Genomic DNA, 26,526 nt, shown 5'->3' with positions numbered 1-26,526 from the left:
GCCCATTTCATGTGTGCTCACAAGGCAACCCCTCTATGATGGGTCCCTGATACTATCAAACGTACCTCTCCTACAAATTTAAAGGTTAATGAGCATCAAGCACAGCGCAAAAAAAAAAAATCTGATCAGCACCTCCTTAGAAGAAAGTAGAATGTGTAGAAGGCTCAGCTGAGAGTTCCTTTAGGCTTTTTCCATAGTTACTTGCTACTTTTTTACACTCAGGGAATAACCGAAGACACATTCTTATGTAATATTTGTACATAATTTTTAGTCACCATGTAACTCGAGCCTTAATTAGTGGATCCATAGGAAAACTTGTTGCATATTTCAGCTTTTAGCTGAGTCGCCTGCACTCCTCAGGCATCTTGAGAGAATGAGCTTTTGTTCACCTATGACATATAGCAACCATATCTTCTTTATCAATATTATGGAGGATACAAGTGACACAAAACAAAGCTGAGAGATGAAAGAGTACAGGTTAGGACAACAGCATTCACATAAGCAAAGTATAACAGCTAAATCAGCACCATCTGCTTTTGGTGAATTTTTGATGTTGCAGTTTTTCTGCACCCATTAAGTAAAATAGGTTACTTACATGTTTTCAAAAATACGCAGTATAAAACACTCACCAAAATCTCATCGTGGGAACATAGCCGTAGGAAACTAAAAACTTTGTACAAAGTTCCGGTAGTTAAAATAAATAAATAAAAGTTTAAAATCTTCCCCCTTTTTTCCAATCTGAAAAATCATAGGAAAAAAGCATATTTGGTATCGCTGTGTCTGTAAATGTCTGATCTGTCAAGATAAAGGACTAACCAATACAGTAACATAAACAGCGGAAAGAAAAAAAATCAAAACGCTAAAATTGCCGTTATTCATTCACTGCACCTTCACCAAAAATGCAATAATAGAATAAAAGGTGATCAAATTGTTGAAATGGTACCAATAAGAAGGGTCAGCTCACCGTGAAAATAACAAGCCTTCCACACAGCTCCATAGTTACATAGTTGAATAGGTTGAAAAAAGACTTAGCTCTATAAAGTTCAACCTTTCTCCACCAATTGTACATTTGTCACTAATTTAACTATAACCCACAATGTTATGTGTATCGAGGAAATCATCCAGCCATTTTTTAAAAACTTGAAGACCCAAAAGAGCACAGTAAAACCAAAAACACTCCATTGCAAAAAAAATCACAGTAATCAGCAAGTGCTAGTAAAAACATGTAAAAAACAGGGTATTTGGTTGATACGTTTTTTTGCAAAAAAATGTATACTAAGCTGCTCCACCAAACGTCAAGGTATACCCATATAGAGCAGTCCTAACTGATGTATGCAATCCCTATCTGATGTATTTAAAAACCTGATCATCTGTATATTACCTGTATGAGTAGGATTCAGAGTGGAAATGTCCATGTGGACACGCTGAATGGAGCAGCTTTTGTGCATATAGCCCACAAGGAGTGGTGGATAACTCCCTAGTCTTGTAGACACAAGAGAACAATTATGGAAACAGAAACACATGGGCTACTTGCACAGTGAACAAGTCTGTAGGAACATGTTCACACACCACCAAGAAACTTGAAGACACAAAAGAGCAAAGTAAAACCGAAAACACTCCATTGCAAAAAAATCACAGTAATCAGCAAGTGCTAGTAAAAAGATGTAAAAAAAAAAACCAGGGTATTTGGTTGATACGTTTTTTTTGGACATTTCCTCTCTGAACCCTGCTCATACAGGTAATATACAGATGATCAGGTTTTTAAATACATCAGATAGGGATTGCATACATCAGTTAGGACTGCTCTATATGGGTATACCTTGACGTTTGGTGGAGCAGCTTAGTATACATTTTTTGCAAAAAACGTATCAACCAAATACCCTATTTTTTACATCTTTTTACCCACAGTGATAAGCTTTGTACCTGAGGTCATTATAGTATTTCTGGTATGGTGGCGGTAATACTGTATGTACTTAGCAGGTTGGCAGTATAGGATTGTGGAAAGTTTTTGCAATAACATTGATCTGCACAGAGCCGACTGCCTGATCTGCGGAGAACGGTAACTAGCATGAGCCTGAACTATTTTTACCCTCATATTCTTCTTGAAGTGGCACAGCTCTTAAAGGTCAGGAGGTTTCCTATGAGAGATGAAGACTGAGCTTCTAAGATCCCTTTTGCTTTGTTTTCTTACCAGGCTGATACTTCAGTCTCCAAGTTCAGAAAGTTCACAGTCATTTCAGATGCTGATAGCAAACCAGCAGGAACAGAGCACAGCTTTAGAGCAAATGAACCAGAGGCTTCAGTCTCTAGAAAGGATGATTCGTCACAGCCTGCAGCCTAATGCTCCACCAGGTAACAGGATTAAAAAATGCATTGTCAGTCTCTTCAGTTCATGGAAGACCCAAAATATTCTGCTGCACTGACTGTTCAACAAGAACCTTTTATATTATATAGAATTGTCAACACCATTTCTGAAATACTCTTTGATCCCGGTATGATCATTTCATAAAAGCCATGAGAGTTTACAGTTGCAGTCCGAATTTTTCACTTTCCATTGCAACTTAGGGTACTGTCACACAGTGGCACTTTGATCGCTACGACGGTACGATTCGTGACGTTCCAGCGATATCCATACGATATCGCTGTGTCTGACACGCAGCAGCGATCAGGGACCCTGCTGAGAATCGTACGTCGTAGCAGATCGTTTGGAACTTTCTTTCGTCGCTGGATCTCCCGCTGACATCGTTGTGTGTGACAGCGATCCAGCGATGCGTTCGCTTGTAACCAGGGTAAACATCGGGTTACTAAGCGCAGGGCCGCGCTTAGTAACCCGATGTTTACCCTGGTTACCAGCGTAAAAGTAAAAAAAAAACAAACAGCACATACTTACATTCCGGTGTCTGTCCCCCGGCGCTGTGCTTCCCTGCACTGTGAGCGCCTGCCGGCCGGAAAGCGTGCACAGCGGTGACGTCACCGCTGTGCTTTCCGGCTGGGGCTGAGAGTGCAGAGAAGCAGAACGCTGGGGGACAGACACCGGAATGTAAGTATGTGCTGTTTGTTTTTTTTTACTTTTACGCTGGTAACCAGGGTAAACATCGGGTTACTAAGCGTGGCCCTGCGCTTAGTAACCCGATGTTTACCATGGTTACCAGGGGACTTCGGCATCGTTGGTCGCTGGAGAGCTGTCTGTGTGATTGCCACTTTTACTGACTACTGTAGTGTCAAAATTATTCACCCCCTACATTGCAAATGTCTTTATTACTTATTAGAGCTCCTCTGGCTATTATGATTGGCTGCAAAAGTGATGGATAGCCAGACACCAGCTTCTGGCAACGTTCCTGAGGAATCTTAGCCCATTCCTCATGGGCAATGGCCTCCAGGTCACTAATATTCTTGCTTCAACAGCCTTCTTCAAATCCCACCAAAGATTTTTATAGGATTTAAGTCAGGGAACTGTGATGGCCATGATCTTCTAGGTCTTTTTCTGAAACCAAGCCTTGTTGGACCTTGAGATATGTTTGGGATTAGTGTCCTGTTAGGCCTCTTTCACACTTCCGTCTTTTGTCTCACGTCAAAATCCGTCGATTTTTGAAAATGCAGGATCCTGCAAAAAAATTTCCAGGATCCTGCATTTTCCTATAGACTTGTATTAGCGACGGATGGCCATCCGTTTCATCCATCGTGCACTGTATCCGTTGGAAAATAGCGGCTACTTTCACACTTGCGTCGGTACGGGTCCGTCGCTAAGCGTCGGGCCGACGTACCGACGCACGTTGTGAAAATTGTGCACGACGTGGGCAGCGGATGCAGTTTTTCAACGCATCCGCTGCCCATCCTAAAGTCCGGGGAGGAGGGGGCGGAGTTCCGGCCGCGCATGCACGGTAGAAAATGGCGGACGCGACATACGAAAAAACGTTCCCTTGAACGTTTTTCATGACGACGGTCCGCCAAAACACGACGGATCCGTTGCACGATGGACGTGACGTGTGGCCATCCGTCGCAATCCATCGCTAATACAAGTCTATGGGAAAAAAACGCATCCTGCAAGCACATTTGCAGGATCCGTTTTTTTTCCCAAAACGACGGATTGCGACGGATGGCCACACGTCACGTCCATCGTGCAACGGATCCATCGTGTTTTGGCGGATCTCTCTCTCTCTCTCTCTCTCATGTCATCCAAGCTTCAGATTACTCAGAGAAGTCATGACGCTTTCTCCTAGGATTTTCTGATATTTGATTGAATCCATGTTTCCCTCCATACACTTCTGGTTCTGGTTCAAAACAGCCCAGGAGTATCACGAAGCCACCACCAAGCTTCATTGTAGGCATCACCAAGCCAATGCCATGCTTTACTATAGGCATCTCCGAGTCATCGCCAGGCTTCATTGTAGACATCACTGAACCACTGCCATGCTTCACTGTAGGCATCACCGAGCCATCACCATGCTTCATTGAAAGCATCACCGAGTCACCACTAAGTTTTATTGTAGCCATCACAGAACCACTGCCATGTTTCAATGTAAGCATCATCGAGCCATTGCCATGCTTCACTGTTGAAAACACTGAGTTACCACCATGCTTCACTGTAGGTAACACTGAGCCACCACCACACTTCACTATAGGTAACATCGAGCCATCACCATGCTTCACTGTAGGTAATACTGAGCCACCACCATGCTTAAGTGTAGACATCAATGAGCCACCACGCTTCACTGTAGACATCACTAAGCCACCACCATGCTTCACTGTAGGTAACACTAAGCAACAGCTATACGCCTTACAGTGCAAACTGAAACCTCATTCTGGCTCTCATAGACTTACATTGAGAGCTTGTTCCCGCGACTTCTGTCTTCTGGCCAGTCAGAAGTTGCAGTCACAAGATGGTGCCACAGGACAGGAGCGGTGCCGATGGAAGGTGAAGACGGAGGTGACTGAAAAAAATGCTGAAATGATGCTCTAAATAATTTTGATCACAGCTGCATATAGCATGACATATATGGAATATGTATACACATTGGTGCAAATTAATTATTACTGCCCTAAACCATAAAACTAGATGTGATCTGGATAGCAACAGCACCAAATCTACCACAATAATATGATAATTTGGTTCTTCTGGCTGGACATGAATGAGTATGTTCACAGAATGTTTGGCTGCAGATCTGCTTAAAAATCCATGTAAAAAAACTGTGTCAGCTTAACCTTAGGCTAGGTTCACATTGCGTTAGTGCAATCCGTTTAGCGCGAGCGCTAGCGGATTGCGCTAACGCAATGTCTTTTTCGGGGCCGCGTTCAGGGGTCGCGTTAACGTCCCCACTCTCGCAGATCCCCGATCTGCGAGAGCGGGGAACGGACCTCTGGCGCGCCGCGGACGCTGCAAGCAGCGTCCGAGGCGCGCTACAAAAGACCGGCACATCGCTAGCGCGTGCCGAAAATGACACGCGCTAGCAATGCGCTCTAACATTGCCGGCAATGGGAGCGCTAACGGACGCGGTGCACGGCGTTAATTTCGCCGTGCAACGCTGTCCGTTAGCGCTATCCCATTAATGCAATGGGAACCTAGCCTTAGGGTATGAGCTCATGATATCTTTTTCAGGTGGATTCTGCCTGCAAACCACCTGAAAAAGCACTTAAATAATGCAAAAAATAATTTACATGCGCACTGCAATGTGAAACGATTCTCTGTGCATTTTACAGTGGGTACGGAAAGCTATCAGACCCCTTTAAATTTTTCACTCTTTGTGGTAAATTCGGAAAAAGTTCTTTTTTTTCCTCATTAATGTGCACTTTGCACCCCATCTTGACTGAAAAAAAAAATGTAGAAATTTTTGCTAATTTAATAAAAAAGAAAAACTGAAATATCACATGGTCACAAGTCTTCAGACTAGTGATGAGCGAACGTGCTCGCCACTATTCTTTACGCCCGAGTATGGGGTACTTGGGGTACTCGCCGAGCAGCGAGCATTTCCGGGATTATTCGGCGGTAACTGCAGTCTCCACCCAGCACGGCTGGGCCGCATTCTGTTCCTGTTTCAGCGAGAGTAGGGAGAGCTGCTGCCGAGATAGGGTCAGAATCGTGGTTTTAGAGTTAGTGTAGGTCTGCAACTCTTACATCGACAACTCCTGAGAAACCAACAGTCCTTTTTATGGCCAATTCGTGGGTCCCAATATTGCAGCGCTAGGCAGACAGGGCACAGCATATCGACATCAGTGCAAGGCCTGCAGGCACTATATGTGCGTCCATTGCTCCCACTGCATCCTTCCCAAAGCTCCATAACTGCCTGCTGCTGCAGCTTATTTACTGTCTATATACCTTCTTTTTTTTTTTTACACAAACTCCCCCCCCCAAAAAAAAAAAAAATAAAATACAGCCTGTTCTGTCAGACTGAGGCCTGTTGAAAAGTGATAGTTTGTCAGGCATACGTAGTATAATTGTGTGTGCTACCCTTGTGCCCCCTTTTTTTTTTTGGTGTTTTAAATTCACCGAAAAAGGCCTCATATATCTCTGTGCTTCAAGTTTGGTCTTTGGAGGCCGGTGTACTTACTTTGTGGCTGTGTGATACTCAAAATCTATACAGCGCTATTTAGCATCCAAAAAAATTGAAAGGCCACAGATTTGCCAGTGTGGTATTTCCGTTACAGCCGTCAGATATCTCTGTGCTCTAAGTTTGGGCATTGGAGGCCGGTGTACTTACTTTGTGGCTGTGTGATACTCTAATTCTATACAGCGCTATTTAGCATAAATTAACTTTAAAAAAAAAATTTAAAAAAATTTAGTACAGTCTGCTAGGTCAGGCTGAGGCCTGCCTGGTGTTTGGGTTTGAAAAATCATAGATTTGCAGGCATACTGATCACATATTATTTCACTAGTAATAAAGACATTTGTGTTGAGCAATTGAAATAGTTCAGTAGTCCATTTAAAATGGTTAAGGCAAGGAGGGGCAAGGGACGGGGAAGTGGACGTGATGCTGATGGTGCATCCAGAGGACGAGGCCGTGGGCAAGGTGAAAGTGGGCAACAACAAAGACCCACATCTTCTCGCTCGACCTTCCTGTACCAGTTTCTGGGGGACCGCAGCACACCACTATTGAAGCCAGAGCAGTGTGAAACGGTTGTTGGTTGGATAGGGGATAATGCTTCCAGTCACTTAGCCACCACCACCACCTTGTCTTCCACACAGTCATGTCTGAGTAGCCGTGAGTGTGGCCAGGATATTCCTCACCCTGATCCTCCTTCCTCCCACCATGCCAAGTGCCCTGAGACAGCTGATCCTACACTTGGACACTCTAAAGAGCTGTTCAGTTTTCCATTTCAAGATTCAGAAATCTCTGCCGGTCAACTTGAAGTGGGGAAAGATGAGATCGCATGTAGAGCTGCCCAAAGCTTTGACCAGCCACAGTCACACGAAGGCGATGGTGGGAAAGTGTCACAAGAGGTGGACAATGATGAGACACAATTGCCAGAAAGTCGAGAGGAGGAGCAGGGTGTGGATGTGGAAGACGAGGTGGTGGATGACATAGTGACTGACTCAACCTGGCAGGAGGACATGCATAGCGAGGACAGCAGCTGCCGGATCTGCGAGTGAAAGTACGTCGTCTGTCTATTTTAGAAAGTCAGCTACAGCTTCAGCTGCCCTTGCTGTGCTTCAGTAGCGGTTTCAGCTTCCAGCTCACCGACTGTTGTGTGATGTTCCCACGCGCTGGAACTCTACGCTGCATATGTTGGAAAGGATTTGTGAGCAGAAGAGGGCCGTTGTTGACTACCAACATCAACAAGGCCATCGAATTTCAAGTCAGACTACACACATAAGACCTCTGGAGTGGACATGGATGTCAGACATATGTAACATCCTCCAAAACTTTGAGGACTGCACCAAGATGGTGAGCGGTGATGACGCCATAATTAGCATCACCATCCCGCTTCTCAGCATTCTGAAAAACTCTCTGCTCACAATCAAAGAAGATGCATTGCAGGCGGAGCACGAGGACATGGAGCAAGGAAACATACAGGGGGATTACACTCAGCCCAGCCTCATGTCTTCTCAACGTGGATTGGTAGGCAATAAGGAGGAGGAGGAAGAACAGGAGCTACTTTCATGCGCTATAGACGGTACTACAAACACATCTGTATTAGCTTCTGTTCAGCGGGTATGGCCTGAGGGCAGGGAGGAGGAGGATGAGGAGGAAGAGGACAGCATGGTCAGTCATCCTGTTGGAGAGGACACGGAAGTCTTGCCTGTTAATCTGGCATGCATGGCTGACTTTATGTTGTGCTGCATTTCACGTGACCCTCGGGTTATCAAAATTTTGGGTGACACTCATTACTGGTTGGTGACACTTCTAGACCCACGCTACAAGGAGAACTTTCAATCTCTTCTGCCTGAGGCAGAGAGGTGTACTAAAATGTTGCAGTACCACAGGGCCCTTGTAGCGGAATTACTTAGAAAATTCCCATGTGAGAACGCTGGCAGCAGACGTCAGAGTTGTACAACCAAGGACTCCAAGCGAGAGAGACAGAAGTACAATCCAGCTCAGGCAGGGGAACAATGGCCAAGTTCTGGGACAGTTTTCTCAGACCCTCCCATTGAGGCGGCACAGAGGCAAGGGGTGCTGTCACAAGAAGTGCAATGTTTGGGAAGATGGTGAGGGAGTACCTTGCAGATCGTACAAACGTCCTCCGTGATTCCTCTGTGCCATTTAATTATTGGGTATCCAAGCTGGACACGTGGCATGAACTGGCTCTCTACGCCTTGGAGGTCCTGGTCTGCCCTGCTGCTAGCGTTCTGTCAGAGAGGGTTTTTAGTGCCGCTAGTGGAATTATAACAGATCAGCGCATCCGCCTGTCAACTGAGAATGCTGACAGGCTGACTCTTATAAAAATGAACAAGGCCTGGATTGGGAAAGACTTCTGTACACCACCAAGTAAAAACAGCGAAACATAACCTCAAATACATTCTCTCTTTTGGGGAGGTGTATTCTCATGCACCTCTTCACAACCACACATGGGTATACGCTTCCAGATTTGGTCTGTTTGTTTTTATCCTCTTCCTCCTTATCCTCATCCTCCTCATCCAGAACCACTATATCACCAGGGTGAACGTGGTCTGTACTGTGCATTTTGGCCAAGGGTGCTGTGATGGCAGTCTTATTTTTTTTAAAAAGGACAACACATTGGGGAATTGGGCATGGCATTACATTGGGCCGACTTCTTAACTAGGTCTCCTGCAATCTAAAATGTACCTGCCACTAGATCACCAGGGTGAATGTGCTCAGTACTATTATAGGCCGTTGAAGTTTGGGCTAGGGGCATGCGATGGCACTAGTGTATTTTTAACCCCCATTGGGGAATTGTTTGGCAGATCATGCACTGCATTACAAGTCTCAGAGACCCACACCACTACATTGGCCCTAATTCTTAACTCTGTCTCCTGCAATGTCTCTTCTTTATCTCCGACGACATGCTCAGTACTGTTATAGGCCGGTGTATTTTGGGCATGGGGGCTGTGAAGGCACTTTCATTTTGTAAAAACAGGACCCCACATTGGGGAATTGGGCATTACATTAAATTGGGCCAACTTCTTAAATCTGTCTCTTGCAATGTGTCCTTTAACTGCCACTAGATGACCAGGGTGCACGTGCTCAGTACTGTTATAGGCCGGTGATTTTTGGGCACAGGGGCTGTGAAGGCATTATTTCATTTTGTAAAAACAGGACCCCACATTGGGGAATTGGGCATTACATTACATTGGGCCTACTTCTTAAGTCTGTCTCCTGCTATGTGTCCTTTAACTGCCACTAGATGACCAGGGTGCACGTGCTCAGTACTGTTATAGACCGGTGAATTTTGGGCAAGTGGGCTGTGATGGCACTATACTTTAAGTCCAAAAAGGACAACACATTGGGGAATTGGGCATGACATTTCTTTGGGCCTACTTCTTAACTCGGTCTCCTGCAATCTGTCCTGTACCTGCCAGTAGATCACCAGGGTGATCGTGGTCTGTACGGGGCATTTTGTGGACTTTGTATATGAGGGCGCTACGCCCTTGCTGTTTGCATGATGCCTGGGACTTCAACTGGCCAAGACCAGTTGGGGTAAAGTTCAATAAGGGAAACCACCAGTCAACAATAAACAGGTTTTTTTTACTGAGCAGTAACATGATAGGGAACTATGTACAATAGATAGCTGGTGCATAACTTCACAAATGTTTCCTTTACAACATGGAGCATCTTCACACATAGTCTCTCTACCGCTTCCAGGCTTTACTTGCTACTGTTCCCAAGTTCCTCTGCCATCACCACAACCCAACACAGTACTACAGTCCAGTAAATGAAAGTCCTTTCCTCAACTCATAGTTCTGCATCCTTTTTCCTTCTAGCGGAGCTAGTTTGCCACTATGGAAATTATAAATATCTCTTAGTAAAACTTAATTTTTAATTTGTTAATAAAATATGTATAATAATATCAAAGAAACTAAAAAAAAACCAAGACAAAAAGATCTGTATTGTCTATGAGAGAAGAAGAGAGAGCAATCCCTATTATATAACTATTGTCTCCCTCCCTAGTACCAGTGGTGGTTGGCACCCTTAGTCCTGCGTAGTGGCACCCCCACTCATCGGTGGCTAACCCTCACTCACCCTAGACAACCCTATAGGATAGCACAGGGTGCAAAGAGTTGTCTATAAGGTAATTAGGTCAAAATAGTACCCTAATTCTGATATACCATGTGGTACGTGAAATATATCAGAAGGGTTTCAGCCAAGGAAAAAAAGATCACAGATTCAATAGATGTTAGATTATATAGGCAGATATTGCACATATCCCAAAATATCTAGGGGAATAATGGCTTTAGAGAGGGGGGGTTATATCCATTCATCAGCTATAGATAGGGATAGCATACATAGATCTCCCTAAACCTCAAAAACAAAACAGGGTTCATATAACACTGAAGGTGCTCCCATATATTTAAAAAATCACCATTTAAACTCCATCCCTTGATTATATATTCCTATCAAGTAACATCATATTCCTGTATACCCCATGGGTGAGGCATAATGACCAAGGAGCCAAGTCAAAGTATTAGCCAAGCTAATACACAAAGCAGTGTGTCCCAGTTCAAATATATCACTCATAAATAAGTCCAATAGACAACATATGGCACAAGGGGCATTCTCATATAATAATTCCTTTGCTACATCGGTGGTTAAATTCCACCCTTTTTATAGTACATGTTTCCACTGGATAATACCCTATTTATTTGCACATCAGGAAACTTATTTAGTAGCCATGTCGCCGAGTTAACACCTGTGGCAAAAATTGCACATATCCCTTTAAACAACAGAAAAAATGCCCCCAGTTCAAATGCACCACATATAGATAACTTCAGCATGTATAATCTCGAAGCGTTTCCACATTATTTGGTTCCTCAGGAGAACATACTGATATATAGTCATATATCTGAAAAGGACTTACTGTATATACTCATGTATAAGCTCAGTTTTTTAACACATTTTTTTGTGCTGAAAACACCCACTTCGGCTTCGACACGAGTCATTGTCCCAGAAAGACGGCGCGGGAGAGGGAGCAGCGGGTCACAGATGCAGGAGCCGGCACACATCCTACTTACCTTCCCTGCGCGCCCTCGCTGCATCTCATTGGTTCCAGCACCACCATCTCTTCCGGCCGAGCGATCTTGTGGCCCCGCTCATTAAGGTATTGAATATTCACCTCTCTCCACTCCTATAAGCATGGAGTGCATATTCATTACCTTAATGAGCGGGGCCACGTGATCGCTCGGCAGGAAGAGCTGCTGGCGCTGGAACAAGATGCAGCGAGGATGCGCACAGAAGGTAAGTAGGATGTGTTTGCTTTTTTTATAGGAACCATGCATAGGAGAATAGGGGATAAGGAGCCATGCATACAAGGACAGGGACGGGGGAGCCATGCATACAAGGACAGGTATGGGGAGCCATGCATACAAGGACTGGGACGGGGGAGCCATGCATACAAGGACTGGGACGGAGGAGCCATGCATACAAGGACAGGGGAACAATGCATACAAGGACTGGGCCGGAGGAGCCATTCATGCAAGGACAGGGACGGGGGAGCCATGCATATAAGGACAGGGATGGGGGAGCCATGCATACAAGGACAAGGACGGGGGAGCAATGCATACAAGGACTGAGACGGGGGAGCCATGCATACAAGGACAGGGATGAGGGAGCCATGCATACAAGGACTGGGACGGGGGAGCCATGCATACAAGGACAGGTATGGGGAGCCATGCATACAAGGACTGGGACTGGGGAGCCATGCATAGAAGGACTGGGACGGAGGAGCCATTCATGCAAGGACAGGGACGAGGGAGCCATGCATATAAGGACAGGGATGGGGGAGCCATGCATACAAGGACTGAGACGGGGGAGCCATGCATACAAGGACAGGGATGAGGGAGCCATGCATGCAGGATAGGGATAAGGGGACAATGGATACCCGGATTATTCTAGAGTCAATAAGTTTTCCCAGTTTTTTTGTGGCAAAATTTGGTTGCCTCGGCTTATACTCAGGTCGTCTTATATTCAAGTATATACAGTATCTTAGAGTTTGATAAGAAGACCGTGGGTATAATGCCTGTCCGCCTCCAAACAGGAGTCAATATCCTCCATACCCAAGGGAGACAATAGTTACATAATAATGATTGCTCTCTTCTCTCTTTTTTTTTCTGTGATATTATACATATTTTATTTATTAAAAGTTAAGTTTCAGTATGTCCATCTCCTTACACTTTATTCCTGGGAGGTGGGACCACAGTGGTAGATCATCGTGTTTTTTGTGATGGGACCATTCTTATTTATGTATCCTAAGTATGGATATTACACACCGTACAGTATAACTTTTGCACTTAGAAGTATATGATTAGAAGAATACCTTAAGGGTAAAGCACAGAAGCTCAGGAAGATTTAGAATTTTCAGCTGAAGAAATTGTGCTAATCCAACTTTAATGCTTTCTAAAGAAGGAAGCAATCCGCTCTAACACACTTGCGTGAAATCAAAGATGACTCACTGAAAATAGGGGATATCTATGTTGTCAAACGCTGCTGAGATCTGAGAGAATAAAGAATTAATATTGAACGCTCCTGGAGCCACTGAAAAGACATCAATGTCATAAAAATAAATGTTTCCAGCAAAGTAACTTTTACATTCAATGAATTGTTTTTGTTATTCATGCCTGGAATATCAGTAAATGGCAGGTGATTTTCATTCTGTATCGGCCAGCTATAGATGGGCCATGGATATTGTACTGACATGTGTTACTAACAGGGCGTATGTGTAAGAGGATGTGACAATAATCATGGGAATCCCCAGAGCGGTGCGTCATTGGTATGAGAAGACTTCGACCTACTATCCAAACTGGTCATGTAGGATTGATGACGAAGTTCCTGAATATAAGAGATCTGTGCGCCAAACTGGAGGTTAGTTTGGTGCCAAGAGAGAGAGACACAGACGTCCACTAGGGAAGATGCTATAGCCGAGACAACAGGCTGCAGTAAGAAATGTGTGGCAGCAGGCTGAGGCACACTTGGAAACAGGACTCAAACGGCACCAAACCAAGCCTTGAGTACATACTATGCTGGTCAAGACCCAAGGACCCGATCTGCACTGGTCAAGAACTGCAGATCATACAACACCGGTGAAGGCCAAATCCCAGACCTGCATCGGTCAAATTACAGAGCCCAGATGACGCCAGACACAAGTCAGAGCCCAGCCCTCAACCCATCAGAACTTGGAGACACCCACCATCGGTCAAGCACCTAAGATTCTTGAGGATACTTCACCCGGGAAAAGACAACCTGTGGTGGTGATCGGGAGATGCGAGTGAGCCGGACCGTCGTTTTCAGCACTGATGTATGGTACAGGGTTGGACTTGGGCTGGGACAGTAGTCTCATTATCATCATAGACAGGGTTATAATAACAGGTAACATCCCTTTATACAGTCGATAACACAGAATCCACCATTCATTATAGGTGATGTTACAACTCACCTCCTCCTGTACAGTGACTGATAACACCTCTATATACAGTAGATAACACAGGATCCACCATTCACAATATGTGATGTCACAGCTCTCCTCCTCCTCCTGAACAGTGACTGATAACACCTCTATATACAGTAGATAACACAGCATCCAGCATTCACAATAGGTGATGTCACAGCTCACCTCTTCCTCCTGTACAATGACTGATAACACCTATGTATACAGTAGATAACACAGGATCCACCATTCACAATAGGTGATTTCACAGCTCTCCTCCTCCTGTACAATGACTCATAACACTTCTACACACAGTAGATAACAGAGGATCCACCATTCACAATCGGTGATATCACAGCTCACCTCCTTCTCCTGTACAATGACTGATAACACCTCTATATACAATAGATAACACAGTATCCACCATTCACAATAGGTGATGTCACAGCTCACCTCCTCCTCCTGTACAGTGACTGATAACACCTCTATATACAGTAGATAACACAGGATCCACTATTCACAATCAGTGATTTCACAGCTCACCTCCTCCTCCTGTACAATTACTGATAACACCTCTATATAAAGTAGATAACACAACATCCACCATTCACAATAGCTGATGTCAAAGCTCACCTCCTTCCCCTCCTGTACAATGACTGATAACACCTCTATATACAGTAGATAACACAGCATCCACCATTCACAATAGGTAATGTCACAGCTCACCTCCTGCTCCTGAACAATGACTGATAACACCTCTATATACAGTAGATAACACAGCATCCACCATTCACAATAGGTAATGTCACAGCTCACCTCCTGCTCCTGAACAGTGACTGATAACACCTCTATATACAGTAGATAACACAGCATCCACCATTCACAATAGGTGATGTCACAGCTCACCTCTTCCTCCTGTACAATGACTGATATCACCTCTATATACAGTAGATAACACAGGATCCACCATTCACAATAGGTGATGTCACAGCTCACCTCCTCCTCCTGTACAGTGACTGATAACACCTCTATATACAGTAGACAACACAGGATCCACCATTCACAATAGGTGATTTCACAGCTCACCTCCTCCTCCTGTACAATGACTGATAACACCTCTATATAAAATAGATAACACAGCATACTCCATTCACAATAGCTGATGTCACAGCTCACCTCCTCCCCCCTCCTGTACAATGACTGATAACACCTCTATATACAGTAGATAACACAGGATCCACCATTCACAATCAGTGATTTCACAGCTCACCTCCTCCTCCTGTACAATGACTGATAACACCTCTATATAAAGTAGATAACACAACATCCACCATTCACAATAGCTGATGTCACAGCTCACCTCCTCCCCACTCCTGTACAATGACTGATAACACCTCTATATACAGTAGATAACACAGGATCCACCATTCACAATCAGTGATTTCACAGCTCACCTCCTCCTCCTGTACAATGACTGATAACACCTCTATATAAAGTAGATAACACAACATCCACCATTCACAATAGCTGATGTCATAGCTCACCTCCTCCCCCCTCCTGTACAATGACTGATAACACCTCTATATACAGTAGATAACACAGTATCCACCATTCACAATAGGTGATGTCACAGCTCACCTCCTCCTCCTGTACAATGACTGATAACACCTCTATATAAAGTAGATAACACATGATCCACCATTCACAATAGGTGATGTCACAGCTCACCTCCTCCTGTACAATGACTGATAACACCTCTATATACAGTGGATAACACAAGATACACCATTCACAGTCGGTGATGTCACAGCTCACCTCCTCCTCCTCCTCTTCCTGTACAATGACTGATAACACCTCTATATAAAGTAGATAACACAGCATCCACCATTCACAATAGGTGATGTCACAGCTCACCTCCTCCTCCTGTACAATGACCGATAACATCTTTATATACAGTAGATAACACAGGATCCACCTATTATATAATAGGTGAAGCCACTGCTCACAACTGTGAACATTGCAAGATTTCTGTATTTTTAAAGAAATCAATCATGAGCTCACAAAAAAATTAACAAAAGTGTATTAAAAATAAATTTAATATACAAATTGATTTAAACAATAGGTCATTTTCTGACAACACATTCCCTTTTTGTGTTTATGAATGTGTGGTTTATATTTGGTGTTTACAGCTGCATAATTAGTATGTTTACTTATATAGCGCTATCATTATCATCGCTGTCCCCATTGGGGCTCACAATCTAGATTCCCTATCAGTATGTCTTTGGAATGTGGGAGGAAACCAGAGAACCTATAGGAAACCTACACAAACACGAGGAGAACATACAAACTCCTTCCAGATGTTGTCATTGATGGAATTTGAACCCAGGACCCCAGCGCTGAAAAGCAACAGTGCTATCCACTGAGCATTAATTGAGTTCTGTGGGGGAATAGTTAATAGCACTATATGGCAGCATTCATTAGGCAGTGTGTAGCACAGTTCCATAAGGCCCCAGATGACAGCATTAAAAAGCAGGTGCATTACTTGATCACTCAGTGGAAATATCTCTACATGGAAATGTTACATATTCCTTATTATATGCTCACTGCTTGGTATCTCATTCAGGTTCTTCATCTTCAGCAGACTGGGAACAGGTAAACCTACAGCCAGCCGGAGCAATATCCAGGGACAGGTGAGAACTATACAGCTAACCTTCTCTATACTGACAGGCACTATCGGGTCTTGTGCAGATGTTGGAGCCCCATCTACACGTGGCTTTATTGAGTCTTTTTTTTTTGCATATGAGGAAAAACAGACTGTTTTTCATCAGTGTTCTGGTTCTGATTTTCATCTATTTTTTGGTCCATGTGTCTATTCTTACCACCAGTGCTGCATCTGTTTTTCTTGTATGCAAAAGGGGAAAAAAAATTCAAGTTGCTTTTTATTTATTTTATTTTTATTTAGGGCAGACACTTGGTTCCAAAAAACATGTCCCTGTGTCCCTGAAGTGGTGTACATGGGTTAGGAAAATCCTTGATGTATTAGATAAGCAAAATTCTGGTGCTAACGATATTCTTTTGAAAAAAATAGCTAAGATGTGTGAAAAGGGCTAAGGGTGGAATCCCTGGCAAATTCACAGCAAAATTCTCTCTGGAAGTTTTCTAGTTTTCTAGAAAATTAATTTTATGAGAGAATTTGCAGATTCAGTACATGTGCATGTGTTGGGAAGCTAGAGGACACTAGTAGTCATACTTTTGTTTCACATTCAGGGATTACAATCCAGAAAATGGACAAGTCCTGGATCTGACAACAGCGTGGACCGAATATGAGCCCGACAGTCAGGTGACAGTGGACATCATTGGAAGAACGAGAGACCAGACAGCACACAAGAATGGTGAGCAGATTCTTCATGTAGCTAAAGGTTATGCCACATTTATGGCAATAAATGTCTGATAGGTAAAGGTTTTATATCTGGGACAGCAATTTGGGCATTTTTAAAAAAATTTTTCAAGACAACGTTTACCACATAGGTTAAACAATGTTATATTTTGATATACTGGAATAATACGGACACGATGATACCTAATAGTTATTATTTTAATGTCTTTATTTCTAAATCGGGTAAAGAGGGTTGTGACGACACAGCATTTTATCTTAATTCACCAGACGTCTAAATTCAGTAATCCAGGAGGCATAGACTGTTATCTATATGTTGACGTTTGAGTTTATGCGTTTGTTCTTCAGTCGGTCAAGAACCATACACTGTTCTCATATGAGTCTTAAACTGAATTTTTTATATTTTTGAATGGCTGATGTTTGCCTCTTATTTCAGCTCCTAAAGCTTATTGTCTGCTACCTTTGCAAAGCAGTGATGCAGGGTCATTGAGCAATGGATGTTTGCTTAATATGTTGAATGACCATTGTGTGGGTCCTGTGGCTTGTTGACTTGCAAAACAGAGGAGTAAAAACTATGCAAATGGATTAGTCAAACAATGCGAGTTAATCTCAACACATCTTCCTCTTGACCTTTGGATGATGGCTTGAAGGACAGCAGTTGTGAGCTATATAATTGAGATATGCCTCTGTAACAGAAGAGCCAAGACATCCAAAGAACCAGAGACTCTTTACAAAACCACAGCCAGGAACACTCTACAGGATAGCTGCCATATCATGGCTTCATCATGAGAGACACAGATTTGACATTGTGCAGGATGTCAGCTTAGGGGACCACGAACCCGGTTGAAAGAATACAGATCTGCTCCATTGACCATCACTGAACCACGGATACATTTAGGGTAGTCAGGATGTGGACCCACCGGACACCTGAGTCCCTTGGATACTTTTGGTAAAGCCAGGATTGGGACCCACCAGTCACCTGGCCCCAAGGAGCTGTTTAGAGAAGCCAGGATATGACCCTTCAGTCACCTGGCCTAGTACTTCAATGGATCGTCACGGGGCAGTAATGGGAAAACAGGAGATGAGGAATCTGGGCCCCTGAACTGCCCCTCAGGCTAAGGGGAGCCCTGTCTTTCCTCAACTTGGGGGTACCCTTGAAGGTAGGGAGGCCCAAGTCACCGACCTGTCCCTATCTCTTGTTAAACCCAGAGCTAAACCCCCAACCCCCACCCCAGGAGGTGAACAAAGTAAGCAGCACCACAAAGCAAATAAACAGGATGACACAATATGAGAGTAAGGGGAACACAATACCAAAAGGTGAATGAACAAACTACAAAGGGACAAAGTAACAAAAAATCAGCACTTAGCTTGTGCACACCGCTGCTAAACTCCACACCACAGATAGTACAGCAACAGAGCTCCAAACACCAGACTTGACTGACACCAGGGAGCTGCTCCTGCTAGGTTGGTCTCAAGAAAGGACCTGTATCACCAACAGTCAGCTGATGCACCAGGTGACCTTTTAAAGGATGTGGGCGTGGTCACCAGCAACATCAGCTGACCCAGCAACACTGCAGTAACACCAGGTTGCCAGCAGGGAAAAACTGCGTTTAACCCTCAATGGCCTGAAAGGAAAAAGCTTTAATGTGTGTGGAACCAGAGCTGTCACAAATCCAAAAATGGATCGTGACACTAAGCTTGTCGTTACCTGTTGTCTGTGAGAGCCACAGGTGGGGTAGTCAGACCTGGAAGCTCTGAAGTCACAGCTGCTCTTATCCCGGAGAGTAAGGGTAAGGGTGAGACTTATTTTCCACCATCTTGGGTATTTTGCTGGGACTGTTCTATGTGTTATTTGCCTGTTTTGTGGTTCAATAAAGTATTGCCACACTGTTTTACCCTCACCCTGTGTTGTAGTAGTATTATGCCCACGGTAAAAGGAGAGTAGGCGTTCGGGGTGGGGTGATCCCAGGTCCATGCAGTTTCGTCTAGCTGACTAAGGCACCTGCTGACCCCCGTGTTTCCACTGCAGTGATTCAAATTTGTTTATAACCAAAGACAGATTGTCTATAAAATGATGGTAGTCTCACAATCAAAGCAGTAGTGGATGGTGAGATATGGAGCCTGAAAGTCAGAAGTTCAAAACATTATTACCTTTTCGCCCGTCGGTGTATTTTGTGCCAATGATTATTAGTTTATGTTGTACCCAGAATTGGTGGTATATGTTGTGCCCATGATTTATGGTTTATTCTGTGCCCATAATTGGTTGTTTATGTTGTGCCCATGATCGGTAGTTCTTATTTCGACCATGGTTATTGGTTTATAATGTGCCCATGATTGGTGGGTCATGATGTGCCCCTAATTTGACACATTGTTCAGTAAGTGCTCACAATGTTGTCAGCTGTGGGGAATCAACTACCAGGAGCCATCTGATCAGTAAAATGCAAGGACTATTGGACTCGACACAACATTGTGCCCCTTAAGCTCACATCAGCTTCTCTCAATCTTATCCGGGAGTTCTGGGAACTATGAACACAAGCTTGTGCCCTATATATGAATACGCTTGTATGGTGTAAGTAGCTGGTGTAGTGCATGAATACAGGGTGATGGGGCATTCTACGTGTAAATATCCAGTATATGTGGGTCCAGCACCTGAGAGACCCATGCATGGCGCACAAGTGGTGCTGGAGGCGGCTCACACACACTTGGGAGGTGCTGTTTTAAACCAACTTTATAATTCTGATTGATTTTAGGCTGAGTATTTCACATACATGTTAATCCTGCTTGATACATATCTGTCAACATTCATGACATCATTTTTTTTCAGCGTAACTGCATACGTCTGTCCATCAGACTTCTTCCTCCTGGACTGAGAATTTCCATAATACCAGAAGAAAAGACTTATGTCATAACCTCCGGATGAACTGAAAATGGACATCTTAAAAAATTTTCATTCCTCCAAATTCTGTGTGCTGCGTGTGATTTCTGAAGGAAGGCACCTCATTTCACTCTATCTCTATTTATTCAATGTCAACTCTTCATGGCGGAATGGTCAACTCTTTAAATACAAAGCATTAACTGTCTGACTTCACTTATGATATTAAGGACTGCTCTGGGAATTACAGTGAGAACTCTTTAAAGAGTTGATATTGACTTTAGGATCACTGCTTCCAATAGGTGGCGCTAGAGTTCTAGTCCTGTTCCTCCACGAAGAGACAATTTTCATATTTAATTTCCAAGAGGAGCATGTATGGCTTATAAGTCTCCTCACTCTGACATGCCAAGCTTGGTTTGTCACTCTACACAAGAAGAAACGTTACTCTTTAGACTACTGATATGACTAAAAGACACAACCACAAACATGAGAGAGGGTGCCAAGTTTACTAAACATATTTCCATACACCCTATTAGTGAGTTAATAGAGGGAATCCTCTGTTCAGCAAATCCATCTACTTTCACACTAGCGTCGTGCACTGCACGTCGCAATGCGACGTGCCGACGCAACGACGCTAGCGTTGAAAGCGCCACAGAACGGGGGCAGCGGATGCTGTTTTTCAACGCATCCGCTGCCCCATTGTGATGTGCGGGGAGGCGTGGGCGGAGTTCCGGCCGCGCATGCGCAGTCGGAAAAGACGGTCACGACGCACCAAAAAACGTTACAAGCAACTTTTTTTGGTGGCGACGGACCGACGCAACACGACGCAACCGTCGCACGTCGGTTGAGACGTGTGGCAATGCATCGCACTGCGTCGCTAATGCAAGTCAATGGAGAAAAAACGCATCCTGCAAGCACTTTTGCAGGATGCGTTTTTTCTACAAAACGACGCATAGCGACGTGCAGTGCACGACGCTAGTGTGAAAGTAGCCTTACCCAGTGAGTAGCTACAAAGAGCATCTCCCATTTAGGAGGACGTGTCCTGTCGTGCGTTACACAAACAACAGATATTAAGAAAAATAAATATACACATATGTCGTATCACTATGTCCATTATAGTACGATCTATAAAAATGAAAAAAAATAATTAACCCGATCAGTAAACGCCGTAAGGGCAAAAAAAAAAAGTCAAAATGCCAAAATTGCATTGTTTGGGTCGACGACATAAAATGCAATAAGAAGCCATCAAAACATCATATCTGCCCCAAAATAGCATCAATAAAAGCATCATCTTACCCTGCAAAAAACAAGCTCTCGAACAGCTCCATTTACCAAAAATTGAAAATGTTACGAATCTTGGAAAATGGTAACACAATCCCAAAATTTCTTTTCACAAGTGCCCAAATTACTGGAAACGTCTGGTATCACCTTAATGGTATTTAGCTGAAGAATCGATTCTACCACACAATGGTCACCTTAAAATCAACCCCCCCCCCCCCAAAAAAAAAAAAAAAAAAAAAATAGGCATAAAATATACAGAAAACTAAAGGAGTTTATCAAGGTCTTTTTTGACACGTTCATGTTTTCAATTCGGTTGCGCATTTTTTTTCAATAGCGGGCCAGGTTCAAGTAGGCAAAGAATGTTTAAGATATATTTATATTAACCTTGTAACTTTTTTTTTTTAAAAAGTCACAAACTCATATTAGTCAGAGGGGGTAATTTGGCATAAAAAAATGGACAAACATTTATAGATGGAAGAATAATTTCTTAAGTTGCATCAATTTTATCAAGCATAGTGCGACAGTTTGATACATTTAACATAAATAATGGCAAAGGAAAACTGACCTTAAAAAATTCCATTAAAGAGATTATCCGGTCCAAATCGATAAGTCTGCAGTCACTCTGTGTGGCTGCAGACTTATGAATGCCCTGCCGTAGCCCACCATCTGGTCCTCCACTCAGTCTAGCCTCTTCTTTCCTCCTAAGCCTGATACCAAGTCAGAACTGAGGCCAAGGCCTTGTCAATTCTCAATAAATTCACTCATCCCTAATGTGTGTACCGGTATAAACAGTTGCTTCTCACAAAAGTAGTAGAATATCATCAAAAAGCTAATTTATATCAGTTCTTCAATACAAAAAGTGAAACTCATACATTATATAGAGTCATTACACACAGAGTGATCTATTTCACGTCTTTATTTATGTTAATGTTGATGATTATGGCTTATAAAATCAACATTAAAAATGTGCATTATAAATGTGTCATTATAAAAATACGGCAGGATCTAAACAACCGTACCACGAGTTTGAGTAGCGAAATCAGTTAAACAAATTCCCTTTAACACCTTCATGACCTTGCAATTTTCAATTTTTGCGCTTTTATTTGAAAATGGGGCAAAATGATACGAGCGATCTTCAGCACTCAGCGTCGGGGGAACAGCGCTAACTGTACCGCTGCTTCCCAGGCCCTTGTATGTGTGGTATTGATGCAGCACACGGTTGCCACATGTATGCCACAAGTATGACACACACGGACACTGATATTTCCGATACTGTTTTTTCTGGTACCGGAAATATTAGTATGTGTGTAAGAGCCTTTAGAAAATGGCAAAACAAAGCCAATTTTTTTTTACAAATTCAAACTAAAAACAAACCTTAATGAGCAGTACCACGTGACTGCTCAGCACAGTAAGAAGCTGCCGCGCCGGGACAGAGATGCAGGGACGTTCAGCGACGGTGCGAGGAGGGTGAGTATGACGGGGAGGACAGAGGAGGACGGGGGAGCCCAGCCTTGCATACAAAATGGAACAGGGGAGCCATGTATACAAGGATGGGAGGGGGGGAGCTGAGTAATGCATACAAGATGGGACGGAGGAGCCATGCATACAAGGATGGGAGGGGGGAGCTGAGCCATGCATACAAGATGGGACGGAGGAGCCATGCATACAAGGATGGGAGGGGGGAGCTGAGCCATGCATACAAGATGGGACCAGGGGAGCCATGCATACAACAGGGGTAGCCACACAGAGCAGGAGAGGACGGGGGGAACCACACATACTGGGATAGGAATGAGGGGACAATACATACCCGGCCTGATGGCGTGATGTGAAACCAGGCTATTTTCCTCCAGCACACTACATGTTGGGAGGGTTAAATTAAAGTTGCAGACATGGGCTGGTTTTAGGTGGACACCTATAGAGCGGGAAGGAAGGTGTCCACCATATCCCCAGCTGCAGAGCCGAAATGTCATGGTCATGTGATCATCGCATGGTCTGGCTTAAATAGCTTGACTTGAGAGTCAGTGGGTGTTGTGGTTTTGGAGAGAGCAAGTCTCCAAACGGCGGATCCACGTGGAACTGAATACACCTAGTGGTCTGAGCAGGCGCATCCCTCAGACAAGTGGACTTTGTTGTATGTTATCTTTTTGTTTTACTGTTATGCCAGAAAGGATCTGTTTATGTTGCTGAACCCTGCTGTGGTCTATAATAATCCAGCAGGTGATTTACTTCAAGAAATGTTCCTGTGTCTCCCTTGGGAAGCAGCTGAGTGTGTCAACCAATCACACGGTATATATATATTACATTATTATATTACATAAATATATAATTTTAATTCTATATAATAAATCTACTATATAATTGTCTAAGGGTCACTTCCGTCTGTCTTTATGTCTGTCACGGATATTCATTGGTCGCGCCCTCTGTCTGTCATGGAAATCCAAGTCGCTGATTGGTCGCGGCAAAACGGCCACGACCAATCAGCAACGGGCACAGTCCGGCGGCAAAATGGCCGCTTCTTACTCCCTGCAGTCAGTGCCCGCTCCATACTCCCTTCCACTCAGCGCTCACACAGGGTTAATGGCAGCGGTAACGGACCGCGTTATGCTGCGGGTAACGCACTCCGTTACCGCTGCTGTTAACCCTGTGTGACCAACTTTTTACTATTGATGCTGCCTATACGGCATCAATAGTAAAAAGATCTAATGTTAAAAATAATAAAAAAAATAAAAAATCGTTATATACTCACTGTCTGTCGGCCCCTCGGATCCAGAACCGGCCTTTCCCGCTCCTCGCGACGCTCTGGTGACTGCTCCATGTATTGCGGTCTCGCGATATGATGACGTAGCGGTCTCGCGAGACCGCTACATCATCTCGCGAGACCGCAATGCACTCTTGAGACCGGAGCACGCGAGGAGCATCGGTGCGAAGCGGAGGCCAACGGAAGGTGAGTATATAACTATTTTTTATTTTAATTCTTTTTTTAACAGGGATATGATGCCCACATTGCTATATACTGCGTGGGCTGTGCAATATACTACGTCGGCTGTGCAATATACTAATGTGGGCTGTGCAATATACTACGTGGCCTGTGTTATACACTACGTGGGCTGTGTTATACACTACGTGGGCTGCGTTATACACTACATTAGCTGTGTTATATACTGCGTGCGTGGGCTGTTATATACTATGTGAGCTGTGTTATATGCCACGTGGGCTGTTATAAACTATGTGGCTGTGTTATATGCTATGTGGGCTGTCATACACCCCTTGGGCTGTGCTATATACTACGTGGCTGTGCTATATACTCCGTGGGCTGTGTTATATACTACGTGGCTGTGCTATATACTCCATGGGCTGTGCTATATACTCCGTGGGCTGTGCTATATACTACGTGGCTGTGCTATATACTACGTGGCTGTGCAATATACTACGTGGCTGTGCAATATACTACGTGGCTGTGCTATTTACCACGTGGGCTGTTATATACTACATGGCCGGCCACGAACAATCAGCGACAGGCGCAGTCCGGCCGCGAATTGGCGCGGGATTTGAACCACGCTTCGCTAATTGGTCGCGGCCGGCCGAATCCTGTGTATTCAATGTATTATTCTAAAATCTTCATAAATAAACTACATACATAATCTAGAATACCCGATGTGTTAGAATCGGGCTACCATCTAGTATGACAATAAACATACAACTTGTGCTCTTGATAGATGATGTGCTTTGGACAGGCTGTTGGTGAGAGGTGACTACCTTGTTTAAAGTTTGTCCTATAAGTTCAATGTGATAATTGTTTGAATCATTGTAAATATTTCTTTACCAATTGTATTTTGATAAACTATTGGCCACATTTGGGGGCCAAAATGTAATCCTGAACATTTACTCTACAAATGTTATTAGCTTAGGCCACACATCTAATGTAGTGGCTGATGTCAATTTTATCAATTACTATAGAGAAACAGTCATGACCCATACCCATTTTGCTGAGTGTCCTCTTTCCCTATTTTATTCCCTCCACTGACAAAATGTGAAGAAGAGACCCCCTCATTCTCCCCATACACACTAGAGAGAAAGATACTTGGCCCTGGTATTGCTTGACCCTATATGTGGGAAAATTGCTGGGCATTTGTAATCATTTTGCAACCACGGATGTTCTCCAAAAATGTTGTACAGTTAGTTGCAGTCAAGAATTTTTCCATCATTGTAAGTTTGAATGACTAGCAAAATGTCTAAATGTTCTGCTGTTTACTATCAACCAATCAAGAACAATGTAAATAGTTCTACAGAACTAACAAGTGTTTTTTCCAAATTCATCACAAAATGCCACTTTCTGCAGTCTTAGCTTACCTTTGGCTGTTATGACTCAGTCTCACCTTTGGCTTGTTATGACTTGCTGTAAACATTATGCATAGCCAGAAACTAACTTCTGGCAGTGTTATTGAAGAATCTGAGCACATGTCTCAAGGGCAATGGCCTCCATTTCTCTAATATTCTTAGATTGTTGAAAGAGTGCTCGAAAAAAGTAAGGGAAGAGATCATTGCCTTTCACAAACAAGGTAAGGATACAAAAAGGCACAAAGACATTCAATGTTCCTGGAGATACAGTCGGAAAAAGTTTCCAAATTCACGTTAAAGGAACACTGGCTTAGTTGCCACTAGATTCCTGAGGAGTCACCATTGAGTGACTGAAAAAGACCTGCAGGAAGATTTGGTTAGAGCAGCACCAAGGTTTCAAGCAAAGCTCTTATTAATCGCTGAAGGTCTACGTGCCCGAACTCCAAGATGTCTCTTTTGCTGACCCAACAGCACAGAAGTCAGCTTCAGTATGCTCAAAACCATATACCGTAAATAATCTACTGAAGTTTGTGGATTCTGTTCTGTAGAGCAATGAAAAAAAATGGAACTTTTCTTGACTATGAATCAGTATATTTGGATGAGTAAGAAT

General features: G+C 43.6%; 1 protein-coding gene across 8 annotated transcripts in view; it reads left to right on the top strand.

The window, feature by feature from the left end:
- Window positions 1-20,505, top strand: part of LOC143783036 (uncharacterized) — a 251,852-nt gene extending 231,347 nt beyond the window's left edge. For all 8 annotated transcript variants that reach the window (XM_077271204.1, XM_077271209.1, XM_077271208.1 and 5 more), the window contains 4 exons: window positions 2,195-2,352; window positions 16,655-16,721; window positions 17,299-17,423; window positions 20,250-20,505. In XM_077271204.1, the coding sequence (XP_077127319.1) occupies window positions 2,195-2,352; window positions 16,655-16,721; window positions 17,299-17,423; window positions 20,250-20,254 (355 nt within the window). In that variant the 3' untranslated portion in view covers window positions 20,255-20,505. The remainder of the gene's footprint in view (window positions 1-2,194; window positions 2,353-16,654; window positions 16,722-17,298; window positions 17,424-20,249) is intronic.
- Window positions 20,506-26,526: the final 6,021 nt, after the last annotated feature.

This window comes from Ranitomeya variabilis, chromosome 6, assembly GCF_051348905.1.
Source record: "Ranitomeya variabilis isolate aRanVar5 chromosome 6, aRanVar5.hap1, whole genome shotgun sequence".
Classification (NCBI taxonomy): domain Eukaryota; kingdom Metazoa; phylum Chordata; class Amphibia; order Anura; family Dendrobatidae; genus Ranitomeya; species Ranitomeya variabilis.
The sequence above is the reverse complement of the archived record's forward strand: the minus strand, read 5'-3'. Positions and strand labels throughout refer to the sequence as shown.